The 21,057-nt window shown below is 48.9% G+C and overlaps 1 protein-coding gene across 1 annotated transcript; it reads right to left on the reverse strand.

The window, feature by feature from the left end:
- Positions 1-354: 354 nt before the first annotated feature.
- LZTFL1 (leucine zipper transcription factor like 1) lies at positions 355-14,875 on the reverse strand. Its single transcript, XM_008260483.4, has 10 exons — positions 14,675-14,875; positions 11,932-12,056; positions 8,595-8,789; positions 7,062-7,122; positions 6,182-6,253; positions 5,079-5,144; positions 4,915-4,992; positions 2,298-2,474; positions 1,558-1,661; positions 355-782 (listed from the first exon to the last, which is right to left on the reverse strand). The coding sequence occupies exons 1-10, from the start codon at positions 14,675-14,677 to the stop codon at positions 764-766; spliced, it is 900 nt and encodes a 299-aa protein (XP_008258705.1). The 5' UTR covers positions 14,678-14,875; the 3' UTR covers positions 355-763.
- Between the last annotated feature and the right edge of the window lie 6,182 nt (positions 14,876-21,057).

Here is a 21,057-nt window from a genome sequence, read left to right on the forward strand (position 1 = left end):
AGCAGAGAGCTGGACTGGAAGAGGAGCGACCGGGATAGAATCCGGCGCCCCAACCGGGACTAGAACCCGGTGTGCCAGCACCGCAGGCGGAGGATCAGCCAAGTGAGCCGTGGCGCCAGCCGAGGGATCTGAATTCTATCAGTAATAGAGACTCATGAAAAACTGGGCTGTAAAAAAGTGTGTGAACCTCCTCTTATACTGAGCCTTTCACATGGGCTGAAAAATTGAGTCCTCCGTTTACTGCTGTTAAGTTTCCTTACAATTGGTAAAAATGATTCCAGTGATAAATAGTATTCACATTTTTAATGAATTCATAAATTTTTGGACAAATAGAGGAAATAAATTAAGATGCAGTTTTAACAATAAAAATAAAGTTTATTTATAGCAGTCTTCAGCCACTCCATGACCCTGGGAATGCACAAGAATAGATGCTGTTAGCTTGAGATACACTCGTTCTATCAGTGCGAACGGAGAACACTTTGCTTCCTCCTCTCAGACTTTGCTTGTTACCAAAGAATTCTCACTGCATTCGACCATCGACTGCAGCGGCAGGCAGAAAGCCATCTGGGATGGCCAGTCAGACTCGTAAGGATTTCTCTCTTCTCACTTAGCTGACAATAGGAACTCTAGTGCTAAATCTTAGAAGTCTAAATATTAGAAAAATAAGGAAAGGAAATATAACAGAATGCTTCAAAACACACGCGTGAGGTGAGACCCAGCTTGTGTGTCCGTGCGTGGCAGCCTCCACAGGACTCTCCGGCTCCTAGTCCTCGGGCTCGTACCTGGAGACACAAATGGACAGTGTGACGCCCTGACACCTGGAGCCAGCGGCACTGCCGGCACCAAAGGACTTTACTTGAGGCCTCTACGGTGACCAAACCAGGACGCTGTTTCTCATGTCACATCACTGCCCTGGCAGGAGTCAGACGCATTCAAGACATTATGATGGTAACTCAGGGGACACCTGCCCGAGGCCTGAACACTAACCAGATAACCTGGGAAACCTTCAGACCCCAAGTCTCTGTGTGGCACGTGGCTCTGTGGCACTCAACGTAACTACCTCAGACATGGCGTGAACGGCCAATATGGCCAATATGGCGATACGACGTTCAACAGCCCTCCCGCTCTAAGGACACACCGGATCTTGATTTACCTTCCAGCTCTGTTCTGCTGGAACTCTAAGAAGGCTAGAATGCCAGCTGAGTTTCCAGGCTAGACCTCCAACAACACGAATGACCGGAGCTGGCAGACTACATGTGGACCACAGGGCACCACCGAGAGAAATGCCGAGAGCCACCTTGCCAGCTTGCTGTGTTTCCATCTGATCCCCTACGCCAAGTGGACTGCAGCTGTGTGTGAGGTGTAGCTCAGTCTACAGGGAGCCCGGGCGGGCAAGCGGGACGAGGCTGGGCAGAAGCTCCTCTGCTTTCCTCGGTACTGAGTGATCCACCAAATACCCACTGACCTCACCCCCCTGGAAGCAAGCTGGGGTTCTACAGAGACCACAGAGGGACCCAGCGGGGAGAAGCAGCTCAGGGCGGGATCAGCAGGGCTTACTTGGCCAGTCTTTTCCTCAGCTCTTTGATTTGGTCATTCTTCTTGGTCAGGATCTCTTTCATGTTTCGATAAGCAGCTGTTTGTTGAAATTTCTTCTCTAATTCCTGCTTAGTGAAAAACATCAGCAAATTACTAAAAGACAGCTAAGGAAATAAATAACAAATGTGTTTAAATGCTTATTTTTGGTGCTAATTTTACAAAATTTTGCTTATACTGTTAATTTCCTTTAAAACATTAAAACATACTCTTTCAAGTGAGACGTCAACAAAATAGTCAGGTATTTCCTAAGTAAGAAGTTAACAAGTAACTCAAGCATTCTATGGCTTAGACAACGGCAATCTATGTGCAATACGAAACTGATTTGCAGATAAAATACGCATGTTCTTTTTCCAAATCAGAAAGCACTTCTCAGTATTTTAGGGGGAGGATTTAAGACCCCAGAATGAAGAACCTAGCACTCTCCATGTTCCACACAAATTGTAAAAACAAAGCTCATCCCTCTGCCAGGCTGCAGGCACACAGAGCAGGAGGGCCGCCTGGGTGGGGCCCGCTGCCCATGCAGGAGCTCCGTCCCCTTGCGTACTAGCACAGACACACCAGCACCAAGACAGAGGAGTACCAGCACCCCACGATGACGCGTCGTTACTGCCTGCAGGAAAGACCATCCGGACGCGCAGCGGCCGCGTCCCCATCAGTTAACTGTGCGTGCCCAGCAAGGCCCTCAAACACGCTCCTCTGACCTTTTCAGTCATGCTCAGCTGCTCCTGAACCCGCAGCAGGTCGTGCCTGGCTGTCACTAGATTCTCCTCCAGGGACTTCTGGTTTTCTGTCTTGTCATCGAGTGTCTTCTGAAACTCACTCTTTAAAGCAGCGACTGTGTTTTCCAAGTTGCTCAAGTCTTGGGCCTTTATAAAATCCTATGAGACACAAGTATATGCAGAGAATGTCATGTTGGCTTCCTAAATAGTAACTGATTGAGAACAGGGACTCAACACCACAGGAGATGAAAGAGACCATCAGCTGTGTGGGCCATCAGCACGCCCAGTCCATCCTCAGACCCCATGTGTGCAGTGTGGGCCAAACTCAGACCCCCGTGTGTGCATAGCAGACACTCAGCTGTTGCTAAATTCCAAATATATAAAAATATGATTGATGGATCCTTGGTAGTCTGGTCCAAGAAGAATGGGAAAGAGGTGAGATCCTAAATTTCAAAATGGTATAGGTAGAATAAAGTAAAATTTAATAGACATCTTTTGGTCATTATTTATAAGAAAATATTACAAAAGCATCAAAGATTATTGGCTGCCTGTTTTTTTTCTAAGTGTACAAAATTTTAAGTCCTTTTTTAATGAGAGGTACATTTTTGCTTACTTTGAAAACTAGCATAATACAATTAGCTGGGTATTTTCTCTTATGTGGATCTTATTTTTGACTGGATAAAATTTGTGTAAGGAAAATGACTTATACTGATATTATAGGAAAATAGTCTACAATTGCTAAGTATGTACACAAAGCAGCACTTTCAACAAAAGGAAAAAATTCTTGTGGCTGGCGCTGTGGCGTAGTAGGTAAAGCTGCCGCCTGCAGTGCTGACATCTCATATGAGTGCCGGTGTGTGTCCAGGCTGCTCCACTTCCCTGTTGATTGGCTGCAAAAAGCAGCAGAGGAGGGCACAAGTGCTTGGGTCCCTGCTACCCATGTGGGAGACCTGGAAGAAGCTCCTGGCTCCTGGCTTCAGCCTGGCCCAGCCCTGGCCATTGTGGCCATCTGGGGTGTGAATCAGCAGGTAGAAGACCTGTCTGTCTGTCTCTCCTCTTTCTGTAACTCTAACTCTCTAACTTGCAAAAAAATTATTCTTCACTGTTGAAATCTGTTAAGAATATTCCCTATAACTAGTGAAAGCATGTACGAATTTTGCCTTTGTGTCCAAAATCTAACTGGAGTAAAACCCAAATGGCTTTCAAACAAATTCAACATCTAAAAATGTTTGCAAATGTTCTACTTCTGCAAAATTATAAAGCTGTTCTGGCACAGTCAGCTCTGTTCCATAAATCTATGGTTCTTGGCATATAACGGCTGAAAATCATGTATGTTTCCCATGGTTTTTTAAGCTATACAAGAAGTATCCTATTTAAAAAAATACCTATAGGCCAGCGCCGTGGCTCACTAGGCTAATCCTCCACCTGTGGTGCCAGCACACCAGGTTCTAGTCCCGGTCGGGGCGCCAGATTCTGTCCCGTTGCCCCTCTTCCAGGCCAGCTCTCTGCTGTGGCCAGGGAGAGCAGTGGAGGATGGCCCAAGTCCTTGGACCCTGCACCCCATGGGAGACCAGGAGAAGCACCTGGCTCCTGCCTTCGGATCAGCATGGTGCGCTGGCCGCAGTGGCGGCCATTGGAGGGTGAACCAACGTCAAAGGAAGACCTTTCTTTCTCTCTCTCTCTCACTGTCCACTCTGCCTGTCAAAAAAAAAAAAAAAAAATCTACAAATGAAATGGCACAAAGTCTGAGATTTGCTTAAAAAAATAATAATAATAATAAAATGAAGGGACAAAACAAAGTGGAGGTGGAGATGACACCAGACCGGCTGTGCACTGATGATGGAGCAAACCGAGTGACGAGTACAGCGGGGTTCGTTATACAGTTCTCTCCATGCTTGTACCTGTTTGAAATCTGGCACAGAAAAAAGGTGACGAACCCGGGGTGAGGCAGACGTGGGGACAGTCTCGCAGCCGCTTACAGTGACAATGCAACCACAAGAAAAGCCCAGGCCCCGCTGCAAATCCACCTGACAGCAAATTTCAGCCAGTGTGAGGGCCATGGGAGACAGAACCGTGCACCTGACTCCCAGCAGACAAAGCGACACTCAGTCATGGCACCCAGGCAAGCCTGAAGAACTGCCCGTGTCTTTCATTGCATTTCACAGTGCTGCTAACACAGATGGATGTGAAGGGTCACAACCAGCAAATTCACTGCATGTTGCCACACTCACGCCAGGCAACCTTAAGCCATGTTCAGTGTAATAAATCCCAAATTAAGTCCAAGTCACTAAAGACTTTTCCCTGCTTGGATTTCCTTCCCCACCCACCACCACAACTGGATATCAACGTGAAAAGGGGAAAACTTTCAACAGTAAATTAAGAAAATCCTGCAAGTGGTGAGACGCCAGGACACATCAGGCGTCCTGGAGGATGGACAGCAGGCAGGGCGCTCGCTCCCAGCTGGCCGTTCCTGGGCAAGGACGTCCCAGCACATCTCGGGGTGGCAGAGCGCGGGACATGAGGGAACTCAGACTGGACTTGAAGTTCACCGCTTGATCCTATTCAGAAAACGGGAGAAAGACGTTCACACTCCTTTCACCTTTTGATTTCCTCGATCGAGCTGTAAGTCTTGCAGCGCTCTTTCTAGTTTTGACTTCTCGTCCAGTGCATTTGTAGCCTGTAAGCAGATTTGAACAGAGCACATTCAGTATTTTATCTACAGGTAACTCTTCCAGCAATTTTGTTAAAGGATTTCCCAGTCACCTGCATTTCAATGGTCTTCAGCCTCGTCTTCAATTTCTCATTCTCTTCTTGAAGTCTTACAATTTCCTTTGTGAATACATTCAGATTTTACTATCTTAACCAAAATATTTTAATATTTGATGTTATTACTTAGTCCACTTAAAATTTTAATTTGGAAAATTAAAAATGACAAAACAGCTGAAAAATTCACCTGGTTACTGGTGATACCCCAATTTTGCCCAGCTTACCAGCTTTGATGTCGGTGAGTCAGCTTTGGCTTAAGACTTCTAGTTTCTTCTCTCTCAGACACGCCTCCCTCCTTCTGCCCTCTGTTCTCTGCCATCTTCCAAAGTCCCTGTCCCCTGCCCTCGGTCATCTGATACTGAATCTGTTCCCGGTGTGCACTGTACACTGCTGCCACTTACCCTGGAAGGATCTTTATCATTCCCGTACCCCGTGCTCGGGACCCCACACGGCTCCGGCTGGCAAACACCTTTGCTCTTAGGCAGCTCAGCTCAAGAGTCACCTGTCGACCCAGTCTTACTCCTCACTCAGTGCTCCCGTCGACCCGTCAGGGAGCACTGCCCGCCAGCCTTCTCTCTGCCTCCGGGCACTGCCCCTTCTCTTCCCTCTGCCAATTCCACGTGCCTTCACCTTCAGCAACCACCTTGCCCAAGAGCTTGCTCTCTCCCACTCTTATCCACACGGAACTGTGTCCTCTGCTGTTCTGTGACACGCACAGCACACAGGAGAGTACTTTCCAGTCTCTCTTCAGAACATGAGTTCTACCTTCCCAGTGAAATGGCAACATTTTGGAGAGCAAGAGACCAGGAATCATACTACTTATCATAGATCACAAACTTCAAAAGTCCATCAATAAACACTGTCCAAAATTCCACACTCTTCACTTTACCATGGAGAGGAGTAATCAAGGGCTGCGCAGACTCCAGATGGAAAGTACGCCCTCTGCTGGCCCACTGGGCACAAGTAAAATCCTGCCATGGCCTCATTAGGCTGATGGACTAGACCCGACTCAACCTCCTTCCACCTGTTTATCCTAGCGTAGTTTAGGCAATGAGAGGATGCAATTAGAGGGTTCTCATTTGCCAAGATGATGGCATTACCTTGTTTAAGAGTTCTGTTGTTCCACCTTCATTAAGTGGAGCAAGTTTTGGCTTTGCAGTATCCATGATGGGCTGAAAAAAAGAAAAAGAAACCAAACTGAAATCACTGAGAGTAAAGCATGTACAATCACCCAAACTTGCACTTTATAAGTGGAAGACACTGTACAAAAATGTAAATTAAAAGACTGCATTTTGGTGTAAAATTTTTTGAAATCTGTGCACATAAGGGATTTTCCAAAAGTTTATGAAAAATGCATATTAAGAAAAAGTGCATGAATTTCAAAATTTTTTGTGCTGAAATAAAACTCTCTAATTCCACTTCCAGGAACTTTTTGAAGTACCCTCATACAGAAACAGATCCACTGAGAGACCAGTTCTACAGATGTGAGGCTTTCCATGGGCTTTGTTCTCTTTCATATGTCAGTGCTTAATCTGTGTTGAGAGAAAAATGAAACCCATCTCCTCATTTCATTTTAAAATTGGGGGAGGGGGGAAGTGGGAAGAAGGAAGGGAGGGAAGGAGTTCAAGGCCAGGGCTGGTAAAAGATTCTAGCATCTAGGACTGGGATTTCAATCTGTGGGAGCCAAAAAGTTTCTATCTGACCCTCAGATTCTCTGAAAAACTGCAATATTGATAAGGATTTAGGCAGCTTCACTACAGATAAAGAATAACCTGACACACACATTTGGGCAGTTTACCAATCAGTATTAAAACAAAAGAAACCAGTTTTGCAAGAAAAATCCGAGAGGCGATTTTTGAATTTATATTGAGATAAATGCTTTCCCTTGAGAGTCCTCACTTGGCCTTCCAAATGCTCTGAGTGTTTGGAAGATTTTAATTACTGGCTATAAGATGTGCACTTAGAATGACCAAAAATTACCTTTTTATTTGAAGATGTAAATTCTGCTTTTTCAAATTCTGCAACTTGTTCCAGTAATTCTCTTAAAGACAAAAGCAAATATCAAAACATACTCATCTAAAAGAGGTTTCTATCACACACAGAGAGAATAAACGCACTGGTATCCGCCTGTCACATACCACAGACAAGAGGGCGGATGGACGGAACTTCACCACGTCAACACCCGTCCTTGCCTGCCACGCTGCCCAGTGCCCGGTCCTCTGCATCACTGGGTGTACGGTATATGTCGCCAGAGACAAACTATAATGCTAATATGGATGGGACGCTTCTCGTCAGCTCTGAGGAGAATGCGCTACGACATAACATATGCTGTTAGCTGGCAGATGTTCCAGAAAGACAAACTGATTTCTAATAGGGCAGTATTAGACAAACGGAATTACTCCCCAGTATGGACTGAAAAGCAGCACCCCAGAGTCTCAAGAAAGACGCACGGTGTAGGCAGAGGTGCCTGGTGCTTTGCAGAGGAACCGAAGGTGACTCTAGCCCCTCGGAGAGAACGCAGCCGCTCCTCTGCAGGCTCCTGACGGTCAGCACCTCCGAGGGTGCTCACCAGTCATGCACTCACAGCTGCAGGGCAGTGCTTCCCCTCCCTGCCATGGGCTGTCCTCCGTGCTGTCCTGTGGCTGTGCTCGGGGAGCAGTGTGCACGCCCTGGGGGCAGGGCTGCCTGCTCCTGGTGTGGCTTCCCTAGAGAAAGTCTCAACTTCATGGATTTTAATTTTTTTTTTAAATTAGCAATTCTTTGATATTGTTCCGATTATAAGCTTTTGTGTTTGATAAGTGTACATCATTTTAAATGCAATTATTTAGAAACGAATTTCAAATACTGTGAGTCGGAATCGATGTTATTTATCACAGAGCCCCACGGACAGTGTTTGACTTGGGGTCTGGGGGCTGCTGGTGGTGCCAAAGCGACGGCCTTCAGCAGCAACCGCGCTGCGCATCTGGGTCTTGCTCTGGACCTACACCGTATGATCTTCTCTCGTGCTGCCGGGCAGCGGTAGAGCCACCGCTTCCAGGCGGTCTTGCACTAGCAGGGCACTGTGCTGCTCACCCGGGTGGCTGCCAAGTTCAGTGTGTGGAATGTGTTTTCAACTAATCAAAGTGTAAATTTACAATGAGTTCACCTGATTGCAACACCTTGGCAAGTTAAGGGTCATCTGTGTTTGAATTAATTTTTCAACTGTTGCATGATCTTTATTTTTTAGTTGACCTCTCTAGAGATCAACTGTTACCCTGACGAAGCTAACAAAGATGCTGTAAAGAGTAATTAATGATAGCCTGAAAAGCAAGTTCGTAACTCGTAGATTCTGCAGTATCCAGGCGTGGCAGAAACAGTCTTCAAAAGGAGGCGGAGTGAGATCTGAGAGGTGGCTCGGTGATTAGCTGCTTTGCTGCTACCCTCCCCACACGTCCACACAGACCAGCCTCACGGAAAGATCAACAAAGGCACGTGCTCATGTTTTGTCACATTCGCAGGTAGAAACTGTATCACCTGTTTTCAAGCTCGGAGATGTCTGACTGCAGCTTCAGGTACCACTTCTCAGCCTGGGAGAAGAGCTGCCGCAGGAGCAGCACATTGGTGTAGGCGGTGTTGATGAGCTCCGACTCCACCTCGCTGTGCACCACGGCCTGCAAGCCATTCAGGACCTCAGAGACTTCATCTGCGGTGAAGGTCTCCTCCACCAGTCTGCAAAACAACCACACCCTCAAACTTCCGGATCAACAGCAAGAACAACTTACAACATGTACCACAATCAAGAAACCCACAGTCATGTCATCCAAAGGATTAGAGGATTTCCAATCAATGCCTCTTTTATAATTATCTTCTTCAGTAATCAAAGAGATAGAAAATAAATGAAACTCAGTTTTTTAAAAAAGATGTATTTATTTACTTGAAAGGCAGAGTAACAGAGAGAAGTAAAGACAGAGCCAACGTCCCAGTTGGCTGCAATGACTGGGGCTGGGCGAAAGCCAGGAGCCAGGAGCTTCTTCTGGATCTCCCATGAGGGTGCAGAGGCCCAAGGATCTGGGCCATCATCTGCTGCTTTCCCAGGCCATAGAAGAGACTTGGATCCAGAGTGGAGCATCTGGGACTCGAACTGTGTCCATATGGGATGCCGGCGCTGCAGGCTGTGGCTTAACCTGCTGTACTACAGCACTGGCCACTAAACTCATTTTTTTTTAAAGATTTATTTACTTATTTGAAAGTAAGAGTTACACAGAGAAGAGGAGGAAGACAGAGGGAGAAAGAGGCCTTCCATCCGCTGCTTCACTCCCCAAATGGCTGCAACGGCCAGAGCTGCGCCGATCCAAAGCCAGGAGCCAGGAGCTTCTTCCAGGTCTTCCATGCGGGTGCAGGGGCCAAGAATTTGGGCCATCTTCTACTACTTTCCCAGGCCATAGCAGAGAGCTGGATTGGAAATGGAGCAACTGGGACTGGAACTGGTACCCACATGGGATGTCGACACTGCAGCCGGTGGCTTTACCTGTTACGCCACAGCACTGGCTCCCCCAAACTCATTTTTTAATATCTATTCAAATGATAAAATGATGGCTAATTCCTCACATGTGTACATCCTTTAATACAGGGGCAAGCTCAGAAACAGTCCCCAAACCATCATCTACTGTTTTCTTTCATGATTAAATTGTTAAATTCAATATTTTTCAATTTCCAGCAAAATTAGTCTTATCACATTTAATAATCTGATAGTCATTAGGAAGGCATAGCTTTTCCTTTCCATTATTTCCCTAGCATTTTAATAATTATATGAACTAGCCACATATTAGTAAATGCCGATGAGAAAGTAGTAATTCAATAGTTTTTTTAGCATTCTTGAGACTCAAGAGAGGAAAAAAAAAAAAACCCAGAGCCCAACTTGTCCTTTTTTTAAAAAAAAAAAAAAAAGATTTTTTTTGAAAAGCAGAGTTACACAGAGGCAGAGTGAGAGAGAGAGAAAGACAGGGAGGGAGGGAGGGAGAAACAAAGTCTTCCATCCACTGGTTCACTCCCCAAATGGCCACAATGGTCAGAGCTGCACTGATAGGAAGAGGAGCCTTCTCCTCCTTGGGCCCAGAGGTGTGCAGGGGCCCAAGGACTTGGGCCATCTTCCACTGCTTTCCCAGGCCATAGCAGAAAGCTGGATTGGAAGTGGAGCAGCTGGGACTCGAACCGGTGCCCATATGGGATGCCAGCACTGTAGGCGGTGGCTTTACCTGCTATGGACAGTGCCGGCCCCAACCCAACTTGTCTTAAAGCTACACTGACCCCTCCAAAAGTGCTCATCACCATCAACACTAACAGTCAACATCTGCTCTCCCATGGAGTGCTTGGCTGGGAGGGACCTCAGAGGCATCTTCTTCACTCCCCTAACATTACAGAGAGGAAACACAGGGTTGGAAGGTGGAGAGACCTGCCTGTGACCTGCCATGGGTCAGGAGACCCCACACTCACTTTCAGCGGTCTCAGCACAGCTGAGTCCTTGAGAAAGCTCCTGGGCACGCCCCTTACCTCCCATCACGGCCTCGCAGTCACAGTCCTCTCGACTCCCTGCCTCCACCCTGTAAAGTCCCTCTCCCTTGACTCTCGGCAGAACAAGAGCACCTGCTCCAACCTCAGCTTCGTCTCCTTCCTTGATTCCAAAAGGACATAGTCGGGTAAGACTCAGTTATACTCATGGCTTATCAGGGTGACACTCAAGTTGCTAGTATTTCATTACAACTCCTTAACGGAAATTTAACCACCCTTTAGAAAAAACAGTTATTTTTAATAAAATTTTTATTATATTAATACTACTCTCTCTACATTTGTTAATAGAACATTTCATGTTCCTGCCAATTCACTGTCACTTTCTGCTGGGGATTAGGGAACCAGATGGCCAACTTGAACACATAGTGGTCTAAGGCTGTAGCAGCCCACGGCACTGCGAGAACTGCAGCTCCCTTGGAGATCTCCTTCATTTATATCTGACTTGACATTTAATTATCTTCTGTTACTGGTCCAAGCAAATTAATTATCACCCCTTGCTTCAAATCAACTACCAGTTCTGGCGCTGCTCAGGGAGGTTGTTCATGGATCCCTGCCATGTTCCCCTGTCCTAACTTCAATAAGAGCTTCAGAGGTGCTTGAGTTGCTTACTGCCATGTCATACGGCTCCAATCTTTTTAAGATTTCATTTATTTATTTGAGAAGCAGAGTTACAAAGACAGGGACAAAGAGAGAGAAAGGTCTTCCATCCGCTGGTTCACTCCCCGGATGGCTGCAACAGCTGGAGCTGCACTGATCTGAAACCAGGAGCCAGGAGCTTCTTTTGGGTCTCCCCCATGGATGCAGGGGACTAAGCACTCGGGCCATCCACCACTGCTCTGCCAGGCCATTAGCAGAGCTGGATCAGAAGTGGAGCAGCTGGGACTCGAACAGGCACCCATATGAGAAGCTGGTACCCCAGGCAGAGGCTTAACCTACTACGCCACAGCACCAGCCCCTAATCTTTTAATTAATAACTCAAGTAAGTAAAGTTCTGCAGTCTTTAATACAGGAAGCCAATCAATCAGCCACTCATTAATCCACAAGGTCCTCGCGACTTCCTGACTACCCTTCTGAAACTCCACCATCCCATAGTTATCCTGCACATGTCTGACAGGTTCACTGCTCCCACCGCAACCCACCACAACTCGGTGCAGTGCGTCTGGAACACCTCTGAGGGCTCTCAGAGCATCACTGGTGATGGTGATCCCAGATACGGCTCATTATGATCTCCACTGCAGCACCCCCGTCCTGGCTACCAGAGAGGAACCCATTCCGACCTGGCTTCCTCAGAGTCCTCTGATACCTGCTCTCCTTCAGGTCCTGGAAGCAGGAGTCCACCGTTTTGAGTCTCAGGCCTCTTTTCGAACGTGCGAAACGCATGTAATTAATGACCTCATTTTGATGGTGCTCATTTAGACCCAACTCTGCCTGAAAAAGAGAGAAGGGATTCACATGTTAGTCTGGGAGATCTGAAGAGAGAACCAACAATGAAAGTACACAGGCTGCCCTGTGCTAGACAATGCAAGACGTGCATCAGCTTCTGCTCTCTCCTCCTTCCCGGCTGCGTGGCTGCCCAGCCAGGTGCCACTTCCGCACCACACTGCTTCTCAGGGATGGTGTGAGCACAAGAGATGTGGGCTCCGTCCAAAGCCTGGGCCCTGAGACACAGGTAAGGCCTTTGCCACACCCTGCTCCTCTGCAACCTGAGACATGTGGGGACTCAGCTGACCCATGCAGGCCAGGCCAGTGCCCACAGGGCTGGAGGGGCTGCAGGATGAAAGGGACACGTGTGCCTCCCTCATGGAGATAGCTCACCCCCAGAGATGAGCAGTGAGATGGCCATTAAGTGAGAGCAAACTAAACCTTCATAGTCTGCTTGTGTGTGTGTGTGTGTGTATTAAAGAACTTAACCTTTACTCTAAAAAATACAGCTTTAAAAAGCATACTTCATTTGGAAATAGCCATAATTTAGTTTGGTCACTGTTTTCAAGCACAGGAGAGCATGGCAGATACATAGGAGGCAAACCCAGGATAGTAAGGCTAGCAGCCGAACAGTACAGCAGGTCACCTCAGAGCAAGGTCTCAGCCCTGGCAGCTGGCTTTGTAATTAGGAAGGTGCTGGTGAATTTTACAAAACAGTTCTGAGGAACAGGCATTTAAGGACTAGACTGCAGGAAGGAGAGAAGAGAGGAAGTGAAGTTAGAGGAAATCCATCCCCATTCAAATGCAACAATTGTTTACAAAGCTGATTTCCACCAGGCATTAAAAAAAAAAAAAGGCCCAACAACTATATTAGACAAAGTTATCTCTGATAGTCACACCACCATGGGTGGGAACAACAAATAAACCACAAGCATAAATTCTTATTTTTCATTGCCATGGGATTAAGAAAAATGGTACTCATCAGTCTTTAAAACCCTTCACACTTTCTCTAACCCGGTCTCCCAGAATCCTACTCTGTGAACACTCCACTTCCGCCAGACGAGCCTGCCCATCAGCCCTGACGCCTAACCTAGAATTTCCCGCCTCCACTCGCACTCACCGGTATCCTGCTCCTTGCCTGAAACCAGCCCCCGCCCCCGGCCTGTTCAGGAATCTGAATCGCAGCCAGCACTGTGCGGTAAGTTCAGCAACAGGCTCTCTGGGGAGAGGCCCCTGATCTGCAGTCACGCTCATCTCCACAGTGTAAATACTTCCACGGCCGGCTGAGTTCAGTGGAGCCGTGTAACATCCCTGACTGCACAGATGAGAGGAAACACGTAACTGGCTCTCAGCAGCCAGTACAACCACATGAAGAGTACTTCAAATGTTCCAGTTAACAGGCAAGTTTAGTTGGGTGTAAAAATCCACGAACTTTCTGAAGTACTCTCACAGTCCACCACATTACTGAACTCCTACGGCCCCCTTCGAGGCCTAACCTCTTTTTACCTACTCTGAGGTGCTTCCCAATGCACCCTCAGAAACTCTGCTTTACGCCAGCCTCCAACACCTAGCATGTGCTCCTAACCGGGCACCACCGCAGGTTACGACCTGTGGCATTATCTTTTTTTTTTTCAATCTTCTCCAGTGTTGCTGCTCCAAGCCGACTGGAAGCTGCGTGCACACAGGAATCATTTCTTACACCACGCAACACCTGGTGTAGAGTCTTGTGCAGAGCAGGTGGCCAATTTACACCTGTTCGCTACTTTCCCTCCTGTGAAGGAGGTCTAGGACCAGGAAGAAAAAAAAATTTCTCCAACTGAAAAGGATTATTTTTAGATATAAGGGCTGAAAAGTTCCTCTAAAGTGGATTGGAGCAAGGAGAGGGAGCAGTAGCAGCCTGGGACACAGCGACTCCCAGCCTGTCTCCACATGCATTCTCCACGTATGCAGGTCAAGTCATTCACCCGGAAATGCACTGGGTTGACATGGGGTTTAAAGAGACAGCACTGGACTAAAACCCAGCTGTCCGTGCGCCGATGCAACTATCCATCTGTGTGACTGTTACCAAGTCACTGAACCCCAGCATCCTGACCGCGCCCACAAATCCACACAATTTTACCATGGGAGGAACAAGGAAGCAGCTCTAGCGATAAAGGTGAGTACAATGTAACAAAACCCATCACATATTGGTTACTTAGTAGCTCAGCAGGTACTGTACTACTTCGTATACAAATCATTGTAACAACCCTAGCGGTGTTCCAATGGCTGGTTAACACGTGACTGCTCTCGTTAGTGTGTGTGTCCGCGAAAGAGACAGAGAAGAGAGAAACAGAGAAGGGGAGGGAGGGAGGGGGGGAGAGAGAAACCCCTTCAGGCTCTCGCCACTGCCCCCTGCGAGCTGCGACTTGGCTCAGGAATGAGAAATCAGCGTCGCCGCGGAGCGGCGCCCCCAGAAAAAGGCGACGCCCAGGGTTACCCCGGAGGCGCTGGGGCGGAGGTGACCCGAACTCCCCGGCCGGGCCCGGCCTCCTGTCCTCCCGAGGCTCCGAGCGGGACGAGGGTCCTCTGAGGACAGCCTGTCGCTCCAGCCCCAGCCGTGCGGCGCCAGCGAGCCAGCCACTCACCATGGCGGCGGGCGGGAGTCCGCAGCCTACAGGAGTAGGGACGGCAGGACGGAGCCTTGCTAAGCCGAGGACGACCGACGGCGGTAGGCCCACCGAAGATGGGGCGGGAGGGGAGGGTGTTTAGAAGCCTCCGGTTGCTAATGGGAACGCAGGCACGTGGGTCTGCAGTTGGGCAATTTCGTTGGTTCCCGGGATCACGCGACAGGAAATTCCTCGTAGCCCGCCGGCCGCCGCATGCGCACTGGTTCCTAAGCCGGAAGTCCCGCCTTGTCGCGCCACGCGAACTTTGGGAGCGGATGGTGTTGCCATGGTAACGGGAGGGGGCGGAGGCGGCCTGGGGTCCCTAATGCGCCTGTGCGCTGCAGGGCGCGGGCGCTTCCAGAGCTGAGAATCGCTGGTCTAGTCCGTGGCCTCTGCGCCTCAGGGTCTTCCAGGGCTTATCCTAGACCTTCCAACGGTCTCCTGGGGCGTAGGAGTTCTTTTCTTCTCCGGGAGTTCAGTTCCTACCTGAGCGTCCGGGTAGCTGAGACAGCGACGCCGACACCAGCGCTTCCAGTTACCTGGATAGAGTGTGGAAGAGCTTGCCCCGCCGTTATTTTCTCTTATGTAACTGGTGAAAGTCACTAAATGAGCATTTCTCCCCCTTTTAAAACAATCACAACAAGCTTCGATTTTCTCAAAGAACAGTATGTTCTGAAAATCTCCTATTGCCTAGAACCACCGGCTTCCTTGGTCTCCCCCCAGCAAATTCTGAGGGGCGAAGTCCAGTGTGGGTTCTTGGAATCTGATGTTCTTACTGACCTTCCAGGAATGATCACTGGACTGCTCCTTAAGAAACACTACCGTAAAAAAAAAAAAAAAAAAAAAAAAAAAAAGTATGGGGCCGCTGTGGTAGAGTGGGTGAAGCCCGGACACTCCGGCATCCCATATGGGAGCCGGTTCTTGTCTTGGCTGCTCCACTTCCCATCCAGCTCCCTGCTGATGGCCCAGGAAAGCAAAAGATGGCTCAAGTATTTGGGCCACAGCACCCCCATAAGAGACCTGGAAGAAGCTCCTGGCTCCTGGCTTTGGCCTGGCCCAGCCCCGGCCACTGCAGTCATCTGGGGAGTTAACCAGTGGATGAAGACCTCTCTCTGTCCCTCCATCCCTCTCGGTAGCTCTGAGTTTCAGAAATAATTTTTTTAAGGGTATAGGATGAGATAGATGAGTGCAGGTACCAGGGGTTAGTGGCATGGCAGGGGTGAGTGGGCATAGACCATGGAGTGGGCACAGCAGGCTTAGAAAACAGAAATGGAAGCCAGGTAAAATTACTGGAAACTGAGTGAGGAAAAAAGTGAGCTCACACAGACACAGAAATAGGCACGGAGGGTCGGCGCCGCGGCTCAATAGGCTAATCCTCTGCCTTGCGGCGCCGGCACACCGGGTTCTAGTCCCGGTCGGGGAGCCGGATTCTGTCCCAGTTGCCCCTCTTCCAGGCCAGCTCTCTGCTGTGGCCCGGGAGTGCAGTGGAGGATGGCCCAAGTGCTTGGGCCCTGCACCCCATGGGAGACCAGGAAAAGCACCTGGCTCCTGCCTTCGGATCAGCGCGGTGCGCTGGCTGCAGCACGCCAGCCGCGACGGCCATTGGAGGGTGAACCAATGGCAAAGGAAGACCTTTCTCTCTGTCTCTCTCTCTCACTGTCCACTCTGCCACTCTGCCTGTCAAAAAAAAAAAAAAAAAAAAAAAAGGCACGGAGCAGAGAGCTACCATTTTTTGAGAGACTGGGAGATGTAACATGGAGAAAGAGATTTGCCTTTAGTCCTGAATCATCGCTAAAAGTGCAATTTCAAAATAGATCACATGGGGTGATTTTTAGGTCTAGAAAGAATTTTGCAGACTTGGTTCTCCCCATTTGCTTTTTGGATGAAGAAACTGAGCTGGGCTTACGTATCCTGGCCATCAGGAGGCTGCATGGAGGCATCTGCAGCCTAGGTCTGTATTGAAACGGTTGCAGGTGTGTTTTCAAGCGCAGACCCAGAAGTCAGGTTCTGTTCTGATGCAGTGAGTGGTAAACCAGGTTCTGGTGGCAAGAAGTTTCTTTTCCTTTTCATTTCTTCACACAATTGTGTGCCTTGGGGTGGCTATGCCCAACCTTGCCTTTGGCTAGGCACCCTGCCCTTTGGGTACAGAATCTCTGTCTCCTGGCAAGGTCATAAGGCACATTCTCTCACCTCCATCCTCCCCTACACACACACACGGCCTTTTTAAAGCTCCGTTAAATTTCCATTTTATGCTGCCATCACTGAGATTTCTTTGTCTTTTTTGTTAACATTTATTTATTATTTATTTGAAAGGCAGAGTTACAGGGTGGGGGATGAGAGAGAGAGGGAGAGATCTTCCATCTGCTGGTTCACTCCCCAAATGGTTGCAATGACTAGATCCGGGCCAGGTTGAAGCCAGGAGCCCAGAGCTTCTTCTGGGTCTTCCATGTGGGTGCAGGGGCCCAAACACTTGAGTCATCTTCCACTGCTTACCCAGGAGGATTAGCAGGGAGCTGGATCGGAAGTGGGGCAGCCGGGTCATGAACCATTGCTCACATGGGATGCTGGTGTCGCAGGAGGCAGCTTAACCTGCTGTACCGCAATGCCAACCCCTATCACTCAGGTTTCTATTCAGCAAGTATTTGTTGAATCTGGTAACAATGGTCACTACTATTCAATGCTTAGTGTGGGCTAGACACTTTCCATTTCAATAGGAAATCACCCCAATACTTGGTTCTTTCCAACTTCAGTAGACATTGATCAGGTTCCCGGAGTGAGAAGGTCACGTTCCTAGATGTTATGCCTGCAAGATGGAGTCGCACCAAAAATTTTATGGGATGTAAGGAAACAGAGTTGTTCATCACTTTGCGTTATTAAGTGTATTTTCCCATAGGGGAACCAAAGAGTTGACTGTATAATACAAATATTTCATGTGTGAAGGTGGTGTGACACAGGGTTTTTTAATGTTGTTATGAAAACTTGCATGGGGCAGTTACTTTAACTGGAAAGTATTTCAATCTAGAATCTTTTGTACCAAGGAGGTTATAATATCACTGTTAGCCAGTCTACCCAACAGAGCTGAGTGTTGTTACATAAGCTGTATAAATAGTGTCAGCAAACACGAACGTGTCTTTTTGGGTTTAAGTTGATGAATTTGGCTCACGAAAAGGCTGAGCTTGTACTTCAAGTTGTTTATTAGCTTGGGTTGGTCACCAAAGCAAACAAGTCAAGCTGTGTGGGAAGAAAGCTCCCCTGATAGTGAAATCCTCGGGCCCCCTTGACTTAAAAAGTCACTGGGATGATTTTTGAGTGTGTGTGTGTACATTTGGAAGGACTGGATGCAAGTCACACAAGGCCATTTTGTACATTTTTTAAAGGTTTATCTGGGAGCTGCTGTTGCAGTGCTGTGGATTAAGCTGCAGCCTGCAATGCCGGCATCCCCAGTTGGAATGCTGCTCCAAGTTCTGGCTGCTGTGCGTGCAATCCAGCTTCCCTAATGTGCCTGGGAAAGCAGATGAAAAATGGCTCGGATTCGTGAGTCTCTGCCACCCACGTAGGAGACCCGATGGAGTTCCTTGCTCTTGGCTGGGCCATTTGGGGAGTGAACCAGCAGATGGAAGATCTACTTTTCATTTGAACTCCATCCTGTTCTCCCACATGGGTGGTAAGGGTCCAAGTACTTGGACCATCATCTGCTGCCCTGCCAGGTGCGTTAGCAAGTGAAACAGGTGGGACTCGAACTGGCTGATCCACATGGCATGCCAGTATTGTCAGTAGGGGCTTAACTACCTGCACCACAACATTGGCTCCTATTTCATGCCTTTTAACATAGTTCAACATAAATAAAACAAATTCTCTTATATTCTCATGAAATGATATTGTAGGAGTCTGAATGTTACCAATCATAATACTAAAACCATCCATTTCAGATTGTTTGCAAGATAAACTTGGCAAAAGGAGAGCTGGGAAGGAGGTGGTGGTCTTCTTAGTGATACTGAGGGATTCACTCATTCTGCCTCTGTTTACAGAGCCATGTTCTGTGCGTGGTTCTGTGGCCATAATGAAGCTGAGAGATGAAGTGGAGGGAATCAGAAACTGCCTGTATGCTGTGGCTTTGAAGGGAAAATAGGAGACTTAAGTAAAAAGAAAATTCTACCTCCGTTGACCCAGGGCTCAGAACCCAGTGCCCATCTTCACCCATCTCCCGTGGCTTGACCTTGCTAGACTCTTGCTCGTGCGTGGCCCTGGCCTGCTTTGCCTCTCCCCAGGTGGTGAACACCCATGGTGGCTGCTGTGGCACAGCTCCCACACTCTGGCGGGCCTCCCTGAGCCAGTGCATGGGGCATGGTCCCCACCCCTCACCCTCCTGTGCTTCCCAGGAACTGTGCTCACCTGAGACAGGCATTCCAAGAACATGGACTGAATTTTGGTTTGTGGAAGGGGGCTCAGCTGGGCTCTGTAAGGAGAAACTGGGGTTGCTCTTTATCATGATTGCTGCCAGCCATGGGTCTATGTGGTTTCGTCATTGATTTCCTAAATCCTTCTGTGTGCCAGGCAGGGATCCATCCCGGGCATGGACGGGAGGGAGGAGGGTGGGCGTGCTGGGAGAGGCAGGGCCCCTCCTGGGAGCAGAGGGGTGACGGCCTTTGCTTTCTCCCAGCCAGGAGGGCCAGCAGGTGGGCGCCCCGCAGCAGGTCCCTGCTCACTGGGACAGGGAGGCCGAGGACCAGGCAGGCACAGAGCCCATCACCTCCATCTCAGCGCTCAGCAGTGCGACCTGGAGGACCTAAAGGCCCCAGCCAGGCTCTAGGAGTCAGGCTGTGTGCACCAGGACAGCTGTGAATCCTCAGCCGAGCCTGTCCACTCCTGTGATGTCCTGCAACTGTGATGTGCCCCGTGTTGTCCCATGGAAACTCATTGTCTCACCGAGCATCTGGATAGGAGCTAGAGCAGAGCTTCAGCACTCTGCACAATGCAGGTACGCTCATGACCTTCCTCTGGCAGTTCAGGGGACGTAGGCCTGATGTACCCAGCCCCCACCCCCAGGTCAGGTGGTCGGGGCCAGCCAGGCAATTAGGTCAGAAAAGGAGCAGCCATTTTACAGGACCCAACGGCAAGTCAGGCAGGTGAGTGGTTGTGTGGGATTCACACACTTAATCCTCTCAATAACCCTAAGCAGGAGAGGTTCTGTCCACTTTGTGCAGAGAAAGAAACCATGGAGAGGGTAAGGTGATGGCTCCCATAGCTGCTTGTGCAGCACCTAATGCCTTGTGTCAAAGACACTGTCTCAGATGTATTGAGCCAAAGTCACGGTGTGAAGGTATAGCCATCAGCTAGTGCAGAAAAATGCTGGGCAGGGGCTGTGCTGTGGCATAGCAGGTGAAGCCACTGCTTGCTGTGCTGGCATCCCATATGGGCACCGGTTTGAGTCCCAGCTGTTCCACTTTTTTAAAAAAAGATTTATTTATTTATTTGAAAGGCAGAGTTACAGAGAGGCAAAGGCAGAGGCCGGGGGGTGGGGTGGGTGCAGTCTTCCATCCTCTGGTTCACTCCCCAAATGTCTGCAATGGCCAGAGCTGCGCCTATCCAAAGCCGGGAGCCAGGAGCTTCTTCCAGGTCTTCCACACAGGTGCAGGGGCCCAAGGACTTGGGCCATCTTCCACTGCTTTTCCAGGTAACAGCAGAGAACTAGATTGGAAGTGGAGCAGCCAGGACTCGAACTGGTGCCCATATGGGAAGCCAACACTGCAGGAAACGGCTTAATGCACCACAACACAGTGCCGGCCCCTGTTCCACTTCTTGATCTAGCTCTCTGCTATGGCCTGGGAAAGCAGTAGAAGATGGCCCAAGTCCTTGGACCCCTGTACGAGCGTGAGAGACCTGAAAGAAGCTCCTGGCTCCTGACTTCCGATAGGCCCAGTTCCAGCCATTTTTGGCCATTTGGGGAGTGAACCATCAGATGGGAGACTTTCTCCCTCCCTCCCTCCCTCCCTCCCTCCCTCTCTCTCTGCCTCTCTCTGTAACTCTGCCTTTCAAAAAAATAAAGAAAAAAAATTTTAAATGCTGGGTAACAAACCCAGACCCAGTGAACACCAATAGGAATTTGTTTTCCTGGGTGTGCAGGTCCATGACCGAGGCTAGGCTTTGTGGCTGGGCTCACAGTAGGCCAGCCCAGAATCCTTCTTTGGGGAATGAATGGGAAAGCTCTGTCTCTATGCTGGGGAGAGTGGCCTGGACTGGCGGCTGGAGCTGCTATCTCCCCTGGCCAGAGGGAAGACTGCTCTTTGAAAACGTGTTGACAGGGCATGTGAGTTCATATGCCCAGATGAGAACATGCCCCAACTGAGGATGGCACTGCCCAG

The sequence above is a fragment of the Oryctolagus cuniculus genome, chromosome 10, assembly GCF_964237555.1.
Source record: "Oryctolagus cuniculus chromosome 10, mOryCun1.1, whole genome shotgun sequence".
NCBI lineage: Eukaryota > Metazoa > Chordata > Mammalia > Lagomorpha > Leporidae > Oryctolagus > Oryctolagus cuniculus.

What these genes read in the sequence shown, in the direction of transcription:
- LZTFL1 (XM_008260483.4), bottom strand. An exon ending in ATCTCCGAGCTTGAAAACAG is followed by an intron (nt 7,123 to 8,594) that starts GTGATACAGTTT and finishes TTTGTCTTTAAG; the next exon opens with AGAATTACTGGAACAAGTTG. An exon ending in TTACATCTTCAAATAAAAAG is followed by an intron (nt 6,254 to 7,061) that starts GTAATTTTTGGT and finishes TCTTTTTTTCAG; the next exon opens with CCCATCATGGATACTGCAAA.